Consider the following 12,956-nt stretch of genomic DNA (forward strand, 5'->3'; position numbering starts at 1 on the left):
CTCTGTCTTTTTTTGGCTTCATTCTCATTTCTCTTTTTATTACTTTGATGAATGATCTGGAGCTCTTGCTGCCTGTCAAATTAGGGTAATGAGAAGAGCAAATGGATTTTTTAATTTGTTTTAATTTGTTCTTCTAAGAACTAAAGATCACTTGGTTTCATGGGTCACAGTAAAGATTAAGATGCATTTAATTGCTTTCTAGAAACAGGTCGCATTTCATTGCAAGCAGGGCAAGTTGTGTGACAACATTTGTTTATACATGTGAGTTTGGAATGAACTTTCTAAGTCTGTAGCTGAGTCTGCAGGAATAGTTCTCAGATTTATTATGATTGGGGCATTTGGCCAAATTAATTAATAGAGTTCTTTCTGCAGAGTGCAGTCATTGGTACTCAAAATTCCTGGTGTCTGTGCTTACTGGGCTATACTTACAGACCCTGTAGATCCATTTGAGCAAAAGTCAAGTGCTGGAATCATTTGGAAAATGTTCCAATCTTGTACGTGGCACAACTTCTAATTAGCAAAATAGCTGAAGGAACTATTTATTAGCCATATGTATTTAAACTCCAAAATACAGTTAACATTTTGAAACTATTAACTATTCCAAGAAAGCAGCACTTCTGTTTTTAAGCTGGTATTTGTGTTTTCCTGATGTTCATTCCCTGTTGCAAACCTGTTACTATTTTAAAAAAAAATAGCTATAGTATTTAAGAGTTTGATTTCCTAATAATCTATGGAAATAATCAGTTACGAAGGTGAGTTAAGTTAGTTAACTGATCTTGTGATAAATGTTTACATTTAACAGATGTAAACACTTTCATTTTAAAAATTTAGTGTAGAGAACAGTAAAAATTTCAGTGCTTCATTTACAAGTTCTGGATTTTTTCCCTTTAAAATAGAAATTATCAGAGCAGTACACAGTGACATTCACATGGTGGCAGCAAATGCTAGCAATGATGATAACATCCTTTAGTATCATGTTGTTAAATATGACTTAGAATGCCAATGTTAGTTCTTAATTGCTCATTTTTAATTCACTCAGATTGTTTATTCTACATATATAGTATGTTAATGGTGTAGGATAAAATATAGTGATTGCATATTTTAGGTACAATTCATGAAATAATCAATACTTGAAATTTTAAGATGGAAACTACTTAAAGAGTGACATAAATGGTCCACAGTGGTATTTAATTTTAGTCCATATAAAATAACTGCAAATCACAGCCTCCTGTCAAACTTCCCCTAATTTTAATCCAGTCTGCCTGTATTTCCTCATGTCCTGTCCATCATACCCAAAGGCTAGCTGAAATCTCCATCCCTGTAGGTATATTTTACATTGTCATTCTGCTAACAGAGATTTTTCTTCTTCTGAGACCTGTATCCTTTCTCATCATATCACATCTGTGATCAGCTGGACACACTCATAAGATAGCCAGCTAAGGTCTAGGTGCTTATTTTTGGCAAAACGATTAAAGAAAAAAAAATTTGAGGCAGACCAGTAAAATATAAGCTAATGGCTGCAGTCTCTGCACCATGTTTGAAGTAGAAGAGTTTACTGCTTGGATATGCAATAAGCATTTGCTACTAGCAATCTGCCCAGTAACTTTATTCTTCTTACCATCAATTTGACTTAGGAAACCCCTATCTAAGATAAAAACAAATGTCCCATACATTCAAAAGACCAGCTTAACAACAACTGCAAATAGGTGATAATACCCCAAGAACATACATTTCTGTTCTTGCTTTTCGTGTAATTGTTATAGTACTTTCAAGTCAAAGTGTTATTCATCAGGGGTATGGTAAGTATGACTTATTTAGTTAAAGGTTGCTTTATTTCTAATTGCTCTATATTATTAATATTGTTTGAGGGCATGTTTATTGAAAAGTGAAACGATTTTTCTGAAGGTTCCTAATGCTGTGTGTAGCTCTTTATCACTGAAACCACCATTTTCTGCTAAATAGATTTTAGAACATCATGTATTAGTGCTTTTTCCATTAAAGCTTCCCCGATCAGAACCTGCTATCCCCTATCTTCTTGTAATGTACAACAATGATGTAATTTTTCTTATACTATTTCAGGCTTCCAGGTCCCTCTAGGGTGCCAGCTGCAGGCAGCAGCAGCAAGGTCCAAGGAGCCTCTAATTTAAATAGGAGAAGTCAGAGCTTTAACAGCATTGACAAAAACAAGCCTCCAAATTATACAAATGGCAATGAAAAAGGTAAGTGTTTGCCTGTTACATCATTATGGCACAAGTCTAACGTATTCATCATATAAATTACATGCTAAGTCCAATATTTGAGCGGTGTTAATGTCTTTTGGAATGGACGTCGTGATCTGTGTGGTTTCAGGTTTTCTAACTGCCCCTTCCTGAATTCCAGCTTTCTTCGGGGCTTTTCTTACCTGAAGAACATTTTAAGGAAGTAAACTCATTTATTTTAAAGTGGCTAATTATATATCCAGGTGCAAAATCTGTTTCCCAAGAAACATTTCCTCCTGGTTTGCATATAAATAGCATTTTCAAAAAAAATAGCATTTTCTTTTGTCTTCTCATGTTTTATGAACAATTATTGTAAAATCATAAATCCATGTTAAGTTTATTTGATGCTTTAGTTTCAGTCAACATAAATGCCATAGTTTTGGGCCTCAAAAAATTGAGACATAATTAGGAGGGATATTTAATCTCTGATAGCAGCAGGACACAGAACTAGTGTGACCGTAGTTTTCCCCTAAAGAGACAAATTATTCCTGCCTGTTTCTTTTTCTTGAAAGAGTGCAGAATAGAAATACCAAATCATGAAATCCTTGGGAGGAAAGGACACTTCATGGAAATCTGTATTAAAGGCAAATTATATATTAACTAGATGATACCCAGCTCTCTGTGCTGTGCAGAGTGTGTACTGAACTAGGTGCTTGCTTGATACTTGCACTGTGGAGCATGGTCCGTGGAGAGAGTGCATTTTCCATCGAAACCACAAGCACATCAAGAACCTAGACTGTTGTAGGCAGAGGGACTGTGTGAGGGACTAAGGCCTTTGGCTGGCTTTTGAGGTAGTTTCCTCAGATCCATAGACTTTTAACTCCCCTTTTCAGTATTTCACTTTCCATTCACTTCATGCAACATGAAGTTCAAAAGTAACAAACGTGCCTAGTTGGCGGGACAGCTGGCAAGTTCAGCCAGGTAGGAAGCTTTTTGCTCAAATTAAATCATTTCAAATTGTTTCATATAGACAATGTGATCACACAGCTTTCTCCAACTTTGACATGAAATGACAGATAATCTATGAATCGGACACTTTCATGAATAGTTCTCATGCATTAAAACAAAATTGGACAGATCAGAAATTCCTGAGAGCAAAGCAGCGTGTCTTAATCCCTGTAATATTCCCTATTCTTGAACTGAATGGAAAAAGAAGAAAATAATGTATAATTGGAAGTTTAGGAGTTTGTCTTTCAAACATAGATTAAAACTTCTAATTTAGGAACCTAAGGAATTTGATGAACACTTCTGCTTTTTTCCTGAAGGAAGGGGAGACAGCAATTTCTCAGGAAAACTTTCTTCTTCATTTTGCGACTTTCTTAGAAAGTGTCACACAGAGTCTGTATGTGCTCTGAAGTTGTAAGGGACAGTTCATGTAGACATAGAGATGTGCTGACTGGACTTCATATATCCAGGGTTTTTTTTTTTAAAGTTTTATTTATTTATTCATAAGAGACACAGAGAGAGGCAGAGACACAGGCAGAGGAAGAAGCAGGCTCCATGCAGGGAGCCTGACGCGGGACTCGATCCCAGGACCCCAGGGTCATGTCCTGGGTTGAAGGTGGCACTAAACCTCTGAGGCACCCAGGGATCCCCCATATATCCAGTTTAACTACATGGTTCTACAGTTGCGTAGTATTTTTGCAAGAAATTATTAATAACATTGGCAGAGAGACTCACAAGTGCTTTAGTGATCTAACACTTTGATATAACAATGTATCTGAAGTTTTCTGTCATGTGAAATGGTTTTCTGTATTCCTGGTGTCAAAACGTGGAAATCTCAAGGTAGACGAGCCATTTGTTTTTTCCATAGCCATTCAACATCTCTGTGTGTGTGTCTAGGACACAGTGCAAAATCAGGTAGTAGCAATATTTACAGTAACCACAAGGTGGAGACAGATGACATACATTATAAGGTTTTTGATTCAGAAAAGCAGATTTCCTTAGGTCCACATCTGCAGCAAAATACTAGCATAGTCATTACTGTTAATTGCCAAATAACTAAAAATTCAAAAACATTTGAATTTGATGCTACAGTAATGCCAATATAGGCATTAGATACCTGAAAGCTGCCAATAATAACTGAAGCATAAATTGTCTCATGATCGTCACATGCATTTTCTATTAACGAGGAGTTACAACTTTATCAATACACCCAATACCAGTGCTTCTAGATTAATCATTCTGTCACGCTAGTTTATATTTCTAAAACATCGTGCGGCACCCGGGTGGCTCAGGCCGTCAAGTGTCCGACTTCATTTCAGCTCAGGTCGGGATCTCAGCGTAACGAGATCAAGCCTCGTGTTGGGATCCGCACTCAGCGCAGAGGCTGCTTGAGATTCTCTCCCTCTCCCTCGGCCCCCTCTGCCACTCATGCACTCTTTCTAAAAAGAATAGAATCTTTAAAATATATATATAATATTATCTTAGATTTTAAGAGCAAACAAATGATGATAAAGATCACATATGAAACAATGTATAACTTACTTTGTAGACTATTAAAGGGTGTACCTTTTTCTATAAAAATGTTTAATTTTTTTTGACATAGATATTTATAGTGGTAGCGTGATCGGTGTAAAAATAGAAGCTTCCTTCTGCTGACAAGCTGATCTCTGTCACAGACTGGTCTGCATACATACCCTGGATAAGATCGAGTAGGTGAAAACTAAGAGTTTTCAAAGGTTACAGTATTATAATGACAGAGTTCAGGAACTACTAACTTGAGTATTCTAACTAACTACGACTCCTTTTTTTAGCCTTTAGAAAGTGTAACTTTTAAATTCAACAAATTAAGGTATATTACCTGAAGGATTAACCAAATTATCCACACAATGTGTTCCTGGAATGCTTTTAAGTGGAAATGCACTTTCTACTTTCTTTAACAAGTCTTGGGTGATGAGTGGTTATATGAACCACTTGGAAAAGCTCTAGAACTTGTGATAGACTATAAAGATTTATTCACAATGAAAACCATTTCATTTCCCTATTAAAAAACAAACTGTTGAAAGCACAGTAGCTTTTCACCAGGATGGCAGTGTGTATGAGATTTATTTTGCAAATTGTGTCACTGGTGAAAGGAAATCAGAAGAGAGTCACAAGCTGCCACTTCGAAAGACACATCGAATGTCATTTTAATAATAATGCAATTCCCAAAACAGGGTGATCGTTTCACCATTTTACCAGATGAATTAAAGTGTCAGTGGCCATAGGTGCCCCTTTGCAGAGAAGGCAAAAAGAAGTGTTACAGTTGGAGGCAAGGACGTGGCACCCTTCTGCTAAAATGGAACGTGGGAACAGATTTTCCAGAACGAGTGGTGAAATGAAGATAGCACTGTTTGTAGAGAAGAATTCCTTTTTTAAAAAATAATAAATTTATTTTTTATTGGTGTTCAATTTACCAACATGCAGAATAACACCCAGTGCTCATCCTGTCAAGTGCCCCCCTCAGTGCCCATAACCCATTCACCCCCACCCCCCGCCCTCCTCCCCTTCCATCACCCCTAGTATCGTTTCCCAGAGTTAGGAGTCTTTATGTTCTGTGTAGAGAAGAATTCCTGCCGAGAGTCAAAATTTTTTCTCTTGGTGACCTGCCACTCAGATACTGATGATGAATAATATGTTCTGACACCAGCAGTTACCAATTTGCCCGTACATGATAGACAGATATATATATATATATTATATATATATATATATATATATATATATATATATAATTATATTTATTTATTTTGAGAGAGAGCATGGGAGAGAGGCAGAAGAAGCAGACTCCCTGCTGAGCCAGGAGCCAGACACAGGGCTCAATCCCAGGACCCCTGGATCATGATCTGAACTGAAGGCAGAGGCTTACCAGACTGAGCCACCCAGGTGCCCCCACAGATGTATTCTTTAAAGAAAAATTAAATACCCATTCCTTGGAAATCAAGGATCATGTGAAGACGATGCCCTGGTTCATTTAGACACTTTGTATGCTTGAAGCACATTATCTTAAGAAATCATTCTTGTTTTATAAAATCTGGGTATTAAGTAAGAAAAAAGCTACACAATTTAATATTATTAGGAATATAAATATCCCCAGCTTTATTCGGAATTCAGTTTCTGAATTAAGATTTGTAAATACTTGTTGCTCGACAGAGTTTTGTTAGCAGAGAGTTGTTTTTCCACGTTGCTAAGAAACGTGCCACGGTGCTAGAGGGCATCTTGCCATATTTTTATTGTTTCTCCCAAGGGATTCTTACTTTGTACTTTCACATCTACTAAAGAGATGTCTTTTCTGTTCTCCTGGATCCTAATGAGGTATCCTGTGCTGCGCAAGGGTTCACTTTCATTTCCACTCAACATAGATTTATTGGAATTGATATCGAGAATTTGGCAACATTACAGTTGAACTTCTTAAAACTATAAAGTTAATGTGAATGCTCCATTAGTCATGGAATTTTGATTGCTAAAACATAGCTATCTGGTTCTTAAGTACTTTTTTTTTTAATTGCTCTGAAATTACTGTAGCATCAAGAACTCAACTGTTTTCTCTTCAAGGCAATGCAAATATGTTTTACTTATTATATTGCATTAGTAGTGATTTAATTATGTGTTTTGCCATGACTTTTTGCTTTATTTCCTTGAGACTTATATAAGCCTAAAATAAAGTGTTAAATGAAAATTGCAGACTAATCTTAGGGATTTTCATGAGGTAACATAATTGGGCACATACATTAGGTGATACAATTAAATAGACTTGAGACTATATTGTTTTCCTATGGATAAATGCTCACATATTGAGGTGTACACGTGTTATATACCTGCCTGTACCTAAATTACACTCTGTTTCCAAAAGCGGGCTGGTGAATGAAAGCTCCCCTGAATTGCACAATACTCCACAAAGTGGCACTGTAACATCGCGAGTGGTACAATGTTAGCAGGGGCAGAAGGAACAGCACCTCTGGGGGCCCTGTAAAAGCATTCCGTGTTTCTGTTAAGTCATCCTACAGTCGATGATTGAGACGTTGCATGAGTAAACATCATGTGGTCAGGTGTGGACAAGGGGTCAGTTGGTAACAAGACGTTCTTGGATTTGAATGCTACTTTTTTTTTTTTTTTTTTACCTTTTACAATGTTCAAATGTGTTTTGACATGTTATTGTGAAATGAGAGTCGAAGGTAACTATTTGCCGTGGTCACAATGATAGATCATTTCCTTCCTTCCTTTCACAATGACCTGTGATACTGAAGTTGCCCTGTATTTAGCAGAGATCAGAGATACAGGAGAATGCAATGTTTACTACACATTGAATATTTTAAAATGAATGGTGCTGTTGACATCATTTTTGTTCCTTTGTATATTGTCATTCTGTTGTTACTTTGCGAGTTGAAAGCTGGTTTGCTTGCATTTAGGCATCGTACTATTGAGCAAGGAAGAAGAGGTAAATGGGTTGAGGAAGGTCCCTGTGTCTTTTCTCAGGCTGACAGTGCTGTTGGCAACATGGTGCTAAACTCTAAAGCTGGCTGAAGCTCCACAGAGAAAAGTCCTTATCTAAACTTTCCATATGCCTGTTGTGACTGCCACATTTATTGATATGTATTAATTTTACAACTAGATTAGCATTTTTCCCAGGTCATCAGCATTATTTATTTATTTTTGGTAAGATGAGATAAACTAAAAATTAACTCTGTCAATTTACATGTTTCCTAAGCATGAATTAAAATCTATTCTTACATCAGGGGCAGCCTGGGTGGCTCGGCGGTTTGGCACTGCCTTCAGCCCAGGGCCTGATCCTGGAGACTGGGATCAAGTCCCACGTCAGTCTCCCTGCATGGAGCCTGCTTCTCCCTCTGCCTGTGTCTCTGCCTCTCTCTGCCTCTCTCTCTGAGTCTCTCATGAATAAATAAATAAAATCTTAAAATCTATTCTTATATCAGCTCAGAAGGATGGTGCGGGTAGGCTGCCCAAGGAGTTTGTATATAATGAACTAAGTAGGGAGGGTGTCTTATCATATTCTCCCCATTGTATTCACTCATCGAGGAAGAAGGACACCTTGCTTCAAGGAGCTACCCAATTAGCTTCAGTCTTGTGATAAACATGTGGCTTTCTGCAGAGCCACACTAGCAGAATTTCTGGGTGTACAGTGAAGATATAGAAAAAAGACAGAGTGAAAAGCCTCCAAAATTCGGGGTCAGAAAAACCTAAGCTCCAATTTTGATGTTCTCTTTAAGTTTTACTAAGTTTGCTTTTTTTAAGATTTATTTATTTATTCATGAGAGACACACAGAGAGAGGCAGAGACACAGGCAGAGGGAGAAGCAGGCTCCATGCAGGGGATCCCATCGTTGAGCCACCCCAGCATCCCAGTTATACGATCTTTGTGAATTAGAACAAATTACTTTCACTTTTTAAGATTCAGTTTTCCCATTTGTAACAAGAGAAATCTTAAGCATATTGCAGATTATTAGGGTTTTACGTGGGATCTCATGTATGAAGAACTTTCAGTGTGATGCCGTGTATCAAAGTACTTGGAAAAAGTGAGCTGTTGATAAATAATATTATTTTATTGTAGTGGAGTTGATGATGGGGGGATGTGGAGGAAGGAAAGGAGAGTGAGTGGAAGGCAATTTCTCTTGAAAGGTTAGAGACAAGAAGGCAGGGCTGTAGGCCAAGACAGGCTCTGCAAATTCAAGCCAGATCCATTTGCAACGATGCCTTTAAATATATGCATTAGAGGGGCACCTGGGGGGCTCAGTGGTTGAGCGTCTGCCTTCAGCTCAGGGTGTGATCCTGGGGTCCTGGGATCGAGTCCCACATCGGGCTTCCTGCGTGGAGCCTGCTTCTCCCTCCGCCTGTGTCTCTGCCTCTCTCTCTGTGTCTCTCATGAATAAGTAAATAAAATCAATCAATCAATCAACCAGTCAATAAGTGCATTAGATATCTGGTCCTTTCCTCATACCCAGATAACAACTAATTTGTAGTCAGAAGCTGAGTTATCAACATTCAGAAATAATCTGTGAGCCCAGGCTACTTAATATTGAACGCAGAAATCACAGAGAGACTAGAATCTGTGGAAGCACCCACTTGGCAGGAGCTATCCACACTATTATTTCAGCTGCTGCTGTTGGGCAACCTTGACTGCGAGGAGCCCAGGGAGACTCTTATTATTCCAGTGCTTTCCTGATGCACAGCAACTATGATTTGCCCTCTTAATGAGACCTGAAACACCTCACTGCTGCTGTATAGAGACAGGCTGGGGACAGATTTAGCATTGAGCTTCAAGAAGTGGCTTCTATGTGTGTACTCATCTGAGAACGATTTTACAGCTGTTGCTGTGACAGTGACTATGGTTTGGATGTGGATGTTGTAATTCGGAGTCCCTCCTGTCTCATGTTTGAGTATAGTGATGTTGAAATTCCTCCTCTGTACTTGAACCGCCGCAGCCCTGTATCTAGCTAATGGCAGCACACTTATGAAACATCCTGACATTCTCTTCTACCTTTTTCTCTCCTTCCCACCAAAGCTCTAGTCACGCAGGAATAGGAGTCTCCTGACTGCTGCTTTTTTTTTTTTAAAGATTTATTTATTTATTTATTTATTTATTCATTCATTCATTCATTCATTCATTCATTCATTCATGAGAGACACGAGAGAGGCAGCAACACAGGCAGAAGGAGAAGCAGGCTCCATGCAGGGAGCCCGATGCGGCACTCGATCCTGGGACCCCAGGGTCACGACCTGAGCCAAAGGCAGAAGCTCAACCACTGAGCCACCCAGGTGCCCCATAGTCTCCTGACTTCTTAATCGAGTTGAAAATACACACTAAATACGTGGTCATCAGGAAAACCTGATGGGCTTCTTTCGTCCTCAGTTTCCCTCACCACAAATTGCCAGGCCTCCAGTGAATACAGAACTGGCCAAGGTTCTGGAGATTCAAAGGGCAAAGAATATTCATGCTGCACAGCTATGGAACATTTAACAAATTCCACCAAAGCGGGTGCTGTCCTAAGAAACATTCTTTAGAGCTGATAATGTTGCCATGATTTCTGAGTCTGTTCATCCTTTGTTACTCGAAACATGGTTTGCAACCAGCAGCCGGTCATCATCTGGAGCTTTTAGAAATGGAAAATCCCAGGGCCCTGCAGCAGACCTGCTGACTCACAATGCGGTGTGTAGGGGCAGGACCCCCAGCTCACTCCTGTACCCATTAAAGTTTCAGAACCTCTATTAAGTTAAACACTTAGGATGTTAGGCATTCTCTGCATAATAACAGGCATGGTCTTTGCTTCAATGGAACATCCAGTGTAGTGGAAAATGCAGACATACGCTGGCCCTCTAATGGTTAGAACAGAGGAAACAATAAGCTGTGGAAAAATGTCAAGGAGCCCCCGAATCCAGACTTGATGCTGAGATGATCAGAAATGGGAGTGGGGATAATGTTTTTGGCCTGTTTTTCGTTTTTTGGGTTTTCTTCCAGAAGAAGTAAGGTCAAAGTTGAGACCTTACCAATAAATGGGAATTGTTCTGAAGAAATACTTGGTAGGCATTTCTAACTGCATGTAGTCATTGTGCTCGTTCTGCTACTGAGAATGATTCAAATTATGACAAAATGTTATTGGTCTCTGAAAGGGATCTTAATGTGAAAGTGGAAGAAATTTGAAATTACCTGTACTTAAAAGAGATTGGAGTAAAAGCTTGAAATTCACTAACAGAGAGTGAACGTATTTGAGACATTGGGTACTTTGAAGCTTGTTGGATTTGTCTGTCTTGAATTAGTCAATACTCCTACTGTTTTTCAGAACACCTTAGTGTTTATGTACAAACCTAATGGATTTCTACAAATATTCTAGAAATGGACACAATTACAGACTTTACATGAATACTGAAAAACATCAGTTTATCATCATAGGCTGTACAATTTAAATATTACCATGTAAGCATTTTGACTTTTCAGTAAACTACTCTATTTTTAACATAGACTATCTATGTACAGTCTTACATTAACTTTTGCCAGTTGAAATATGGTATTGCAGAAAAGTAAAGAGTATTAGAATTAATGTTGGTATACCAGTTTTTAAAACAAATATTAAGGAGGGCACTTTTGTGATGAGCACTGGGTGTTTTATGTAAGTGATGAATCACTAAATCCTACACCTGATGCTAAGACAGTATGTTAACTAACTGGAATGTAAATAAAAATTTGGTAGAAAAAAATTATTAAATAGATATTAAATTATTAATTTTGTCTATTCTTTTAACATAAATTTCACAAATCTATTGTATCATTTTAGGCACACTTTATTTTTAAAAAGTTTAATTCACACAAATTTTCAACCAATAATTATTTAACCTCTTCTCGTGTCTCTAATTTCTTTGTTTTCTCTTTTTGTGTATTAGTTTCCTTTTCTAAAAAAATTGTTACAAGTAGCATTTGGTACTAACTGGCTTGTGATGTATCATTTTTCATGCATTTTGAAGAAAACATTTACAACTAAAAACGTTGTAGTTTATAGTTGTAAATATTTAATGAAATTGAATGGGCTCCAATTCCTGAATATTATGGGAAGGATGGAAGGATATTATTATTTTTTTTTTAATTTTTATTTATTTATGATAGTCACAGAGAGAGAGAGAGAGAGAGAGGCAGAGACACAGGCAGAGGGAGAAGCAGGCTCCATGCACCGGGAGCCCGACGTGGGATTCAATCCCGGGTCTCCAGGATCACGCCCTGGGCCAAAGGCAGGCGCCAAACCGCTGTGCCACCCAGGGATCTATGGAAGGATATTATTTATAAAATATTCCAATTGGACATTTCATCAAAAATAGCTCTGCAACTATTTGTCAATTTCTAGTTTGTTAACAGTGCTAAATGCTGCTTTTATGTAAATATTTAATCATTGATCATCTCATGTCTCAAAAAAAAAGATGAAAGAGGAAGCATTTATGATAGATGAAGTCTAAAGTAAATTCTCCTGCTCCCCAATGTGAATTAACAATTATATTGAAGTCTTTAAATTCCAAGCTCAGTTTTTTCTATTCTATGCCATGTTGTAAAATCTCCTTTTGATTTAGTTTTTCATACTTGAAGATGAGACTTGTAATCAGGTATTAATCAGTGTTAGAACAGTCCATAGAACAGTTCATACCATAATGAGATTTCTGAGCTGAAAGTAAGTAAACATGTGCATTATAAAGTCCTTAAGGGACAAAGCCCTATTTCCATAGCCCCCAAAAAGTAGCTTGAGTTTTTATTAGGACTTAAAGTTTGTTCAGATCACTTCAGGAGATAAGAGGTGTGTTGATTAAGAGCACCAGCTCTGAATCGTGTTTAAATCCAGGCTGGGTGACCCTGAACACGTTATGCAGTTTCTCTTTGCCTCAGTTTGTAAAATAGGGATGATAATATCAATACATGCCTTGTAGGGTAGTTATAAGGATTTATGTAATATATATGTAATACATGTTATATATATATAAAAATATATCTAGATATAAGTATATATTGTGTGTAAATGTATAACATATACAACTATGTATATATATACACAGTGTGTGTGTGTGTATATATGTATATTTACATATCAGTAGATTATCTGAGCCATATAAGCCTGAATTTCAATGCTTTTTTATAAGAATAAAAGTAAACAATATTAACTAAGAGCTAAGTCATGACTCATAAGCACATTTAATCAGAGAACAATAAGCTAGTCTCCCTGTAAGT

The 12,956-nt window shown here is 37.5% G+C and overlaps 1 protein-coding gene across 16 annotated transcripts in view; it reads left to right on the forward strand.

The window, feature by feature from the left end:
* NAV3 (neuron navigator 3) overlaps positions 1-12,956 on the forward strand; it is a 1,006,607-nt gene that overhangs the window by 796,695 nt on the left and 196,956 nt on the right. For all 16 annotated transcript variants that reach the window (XM_077845591.1, XM_077845595.1, XM_077845596.1 and 13 more), the window contains one exon: positions 2,080-2,219. In XM_077845591.1, the coding sequence (XP_077701717.1) occupies positions 2,080-2,219 (140 nt within the window). The remainder of the gene's footprint in view (positions 1-2,079; positions 2,220-12,956) is intronic.

Source organism: Canis aureus, chromosome 13 (genome assembly GCF_053574225.1).
Source record: "Canis aureus isolate CA01 chromosome 13, VMU_Caureus_v.1.0, whole genome shotgun sequence".
Lineage (NCBI taxonomy): Eukaryota > Metazoa > Chordata > Mammalia > Carnivora > Canidae > Canis > Canis aureus.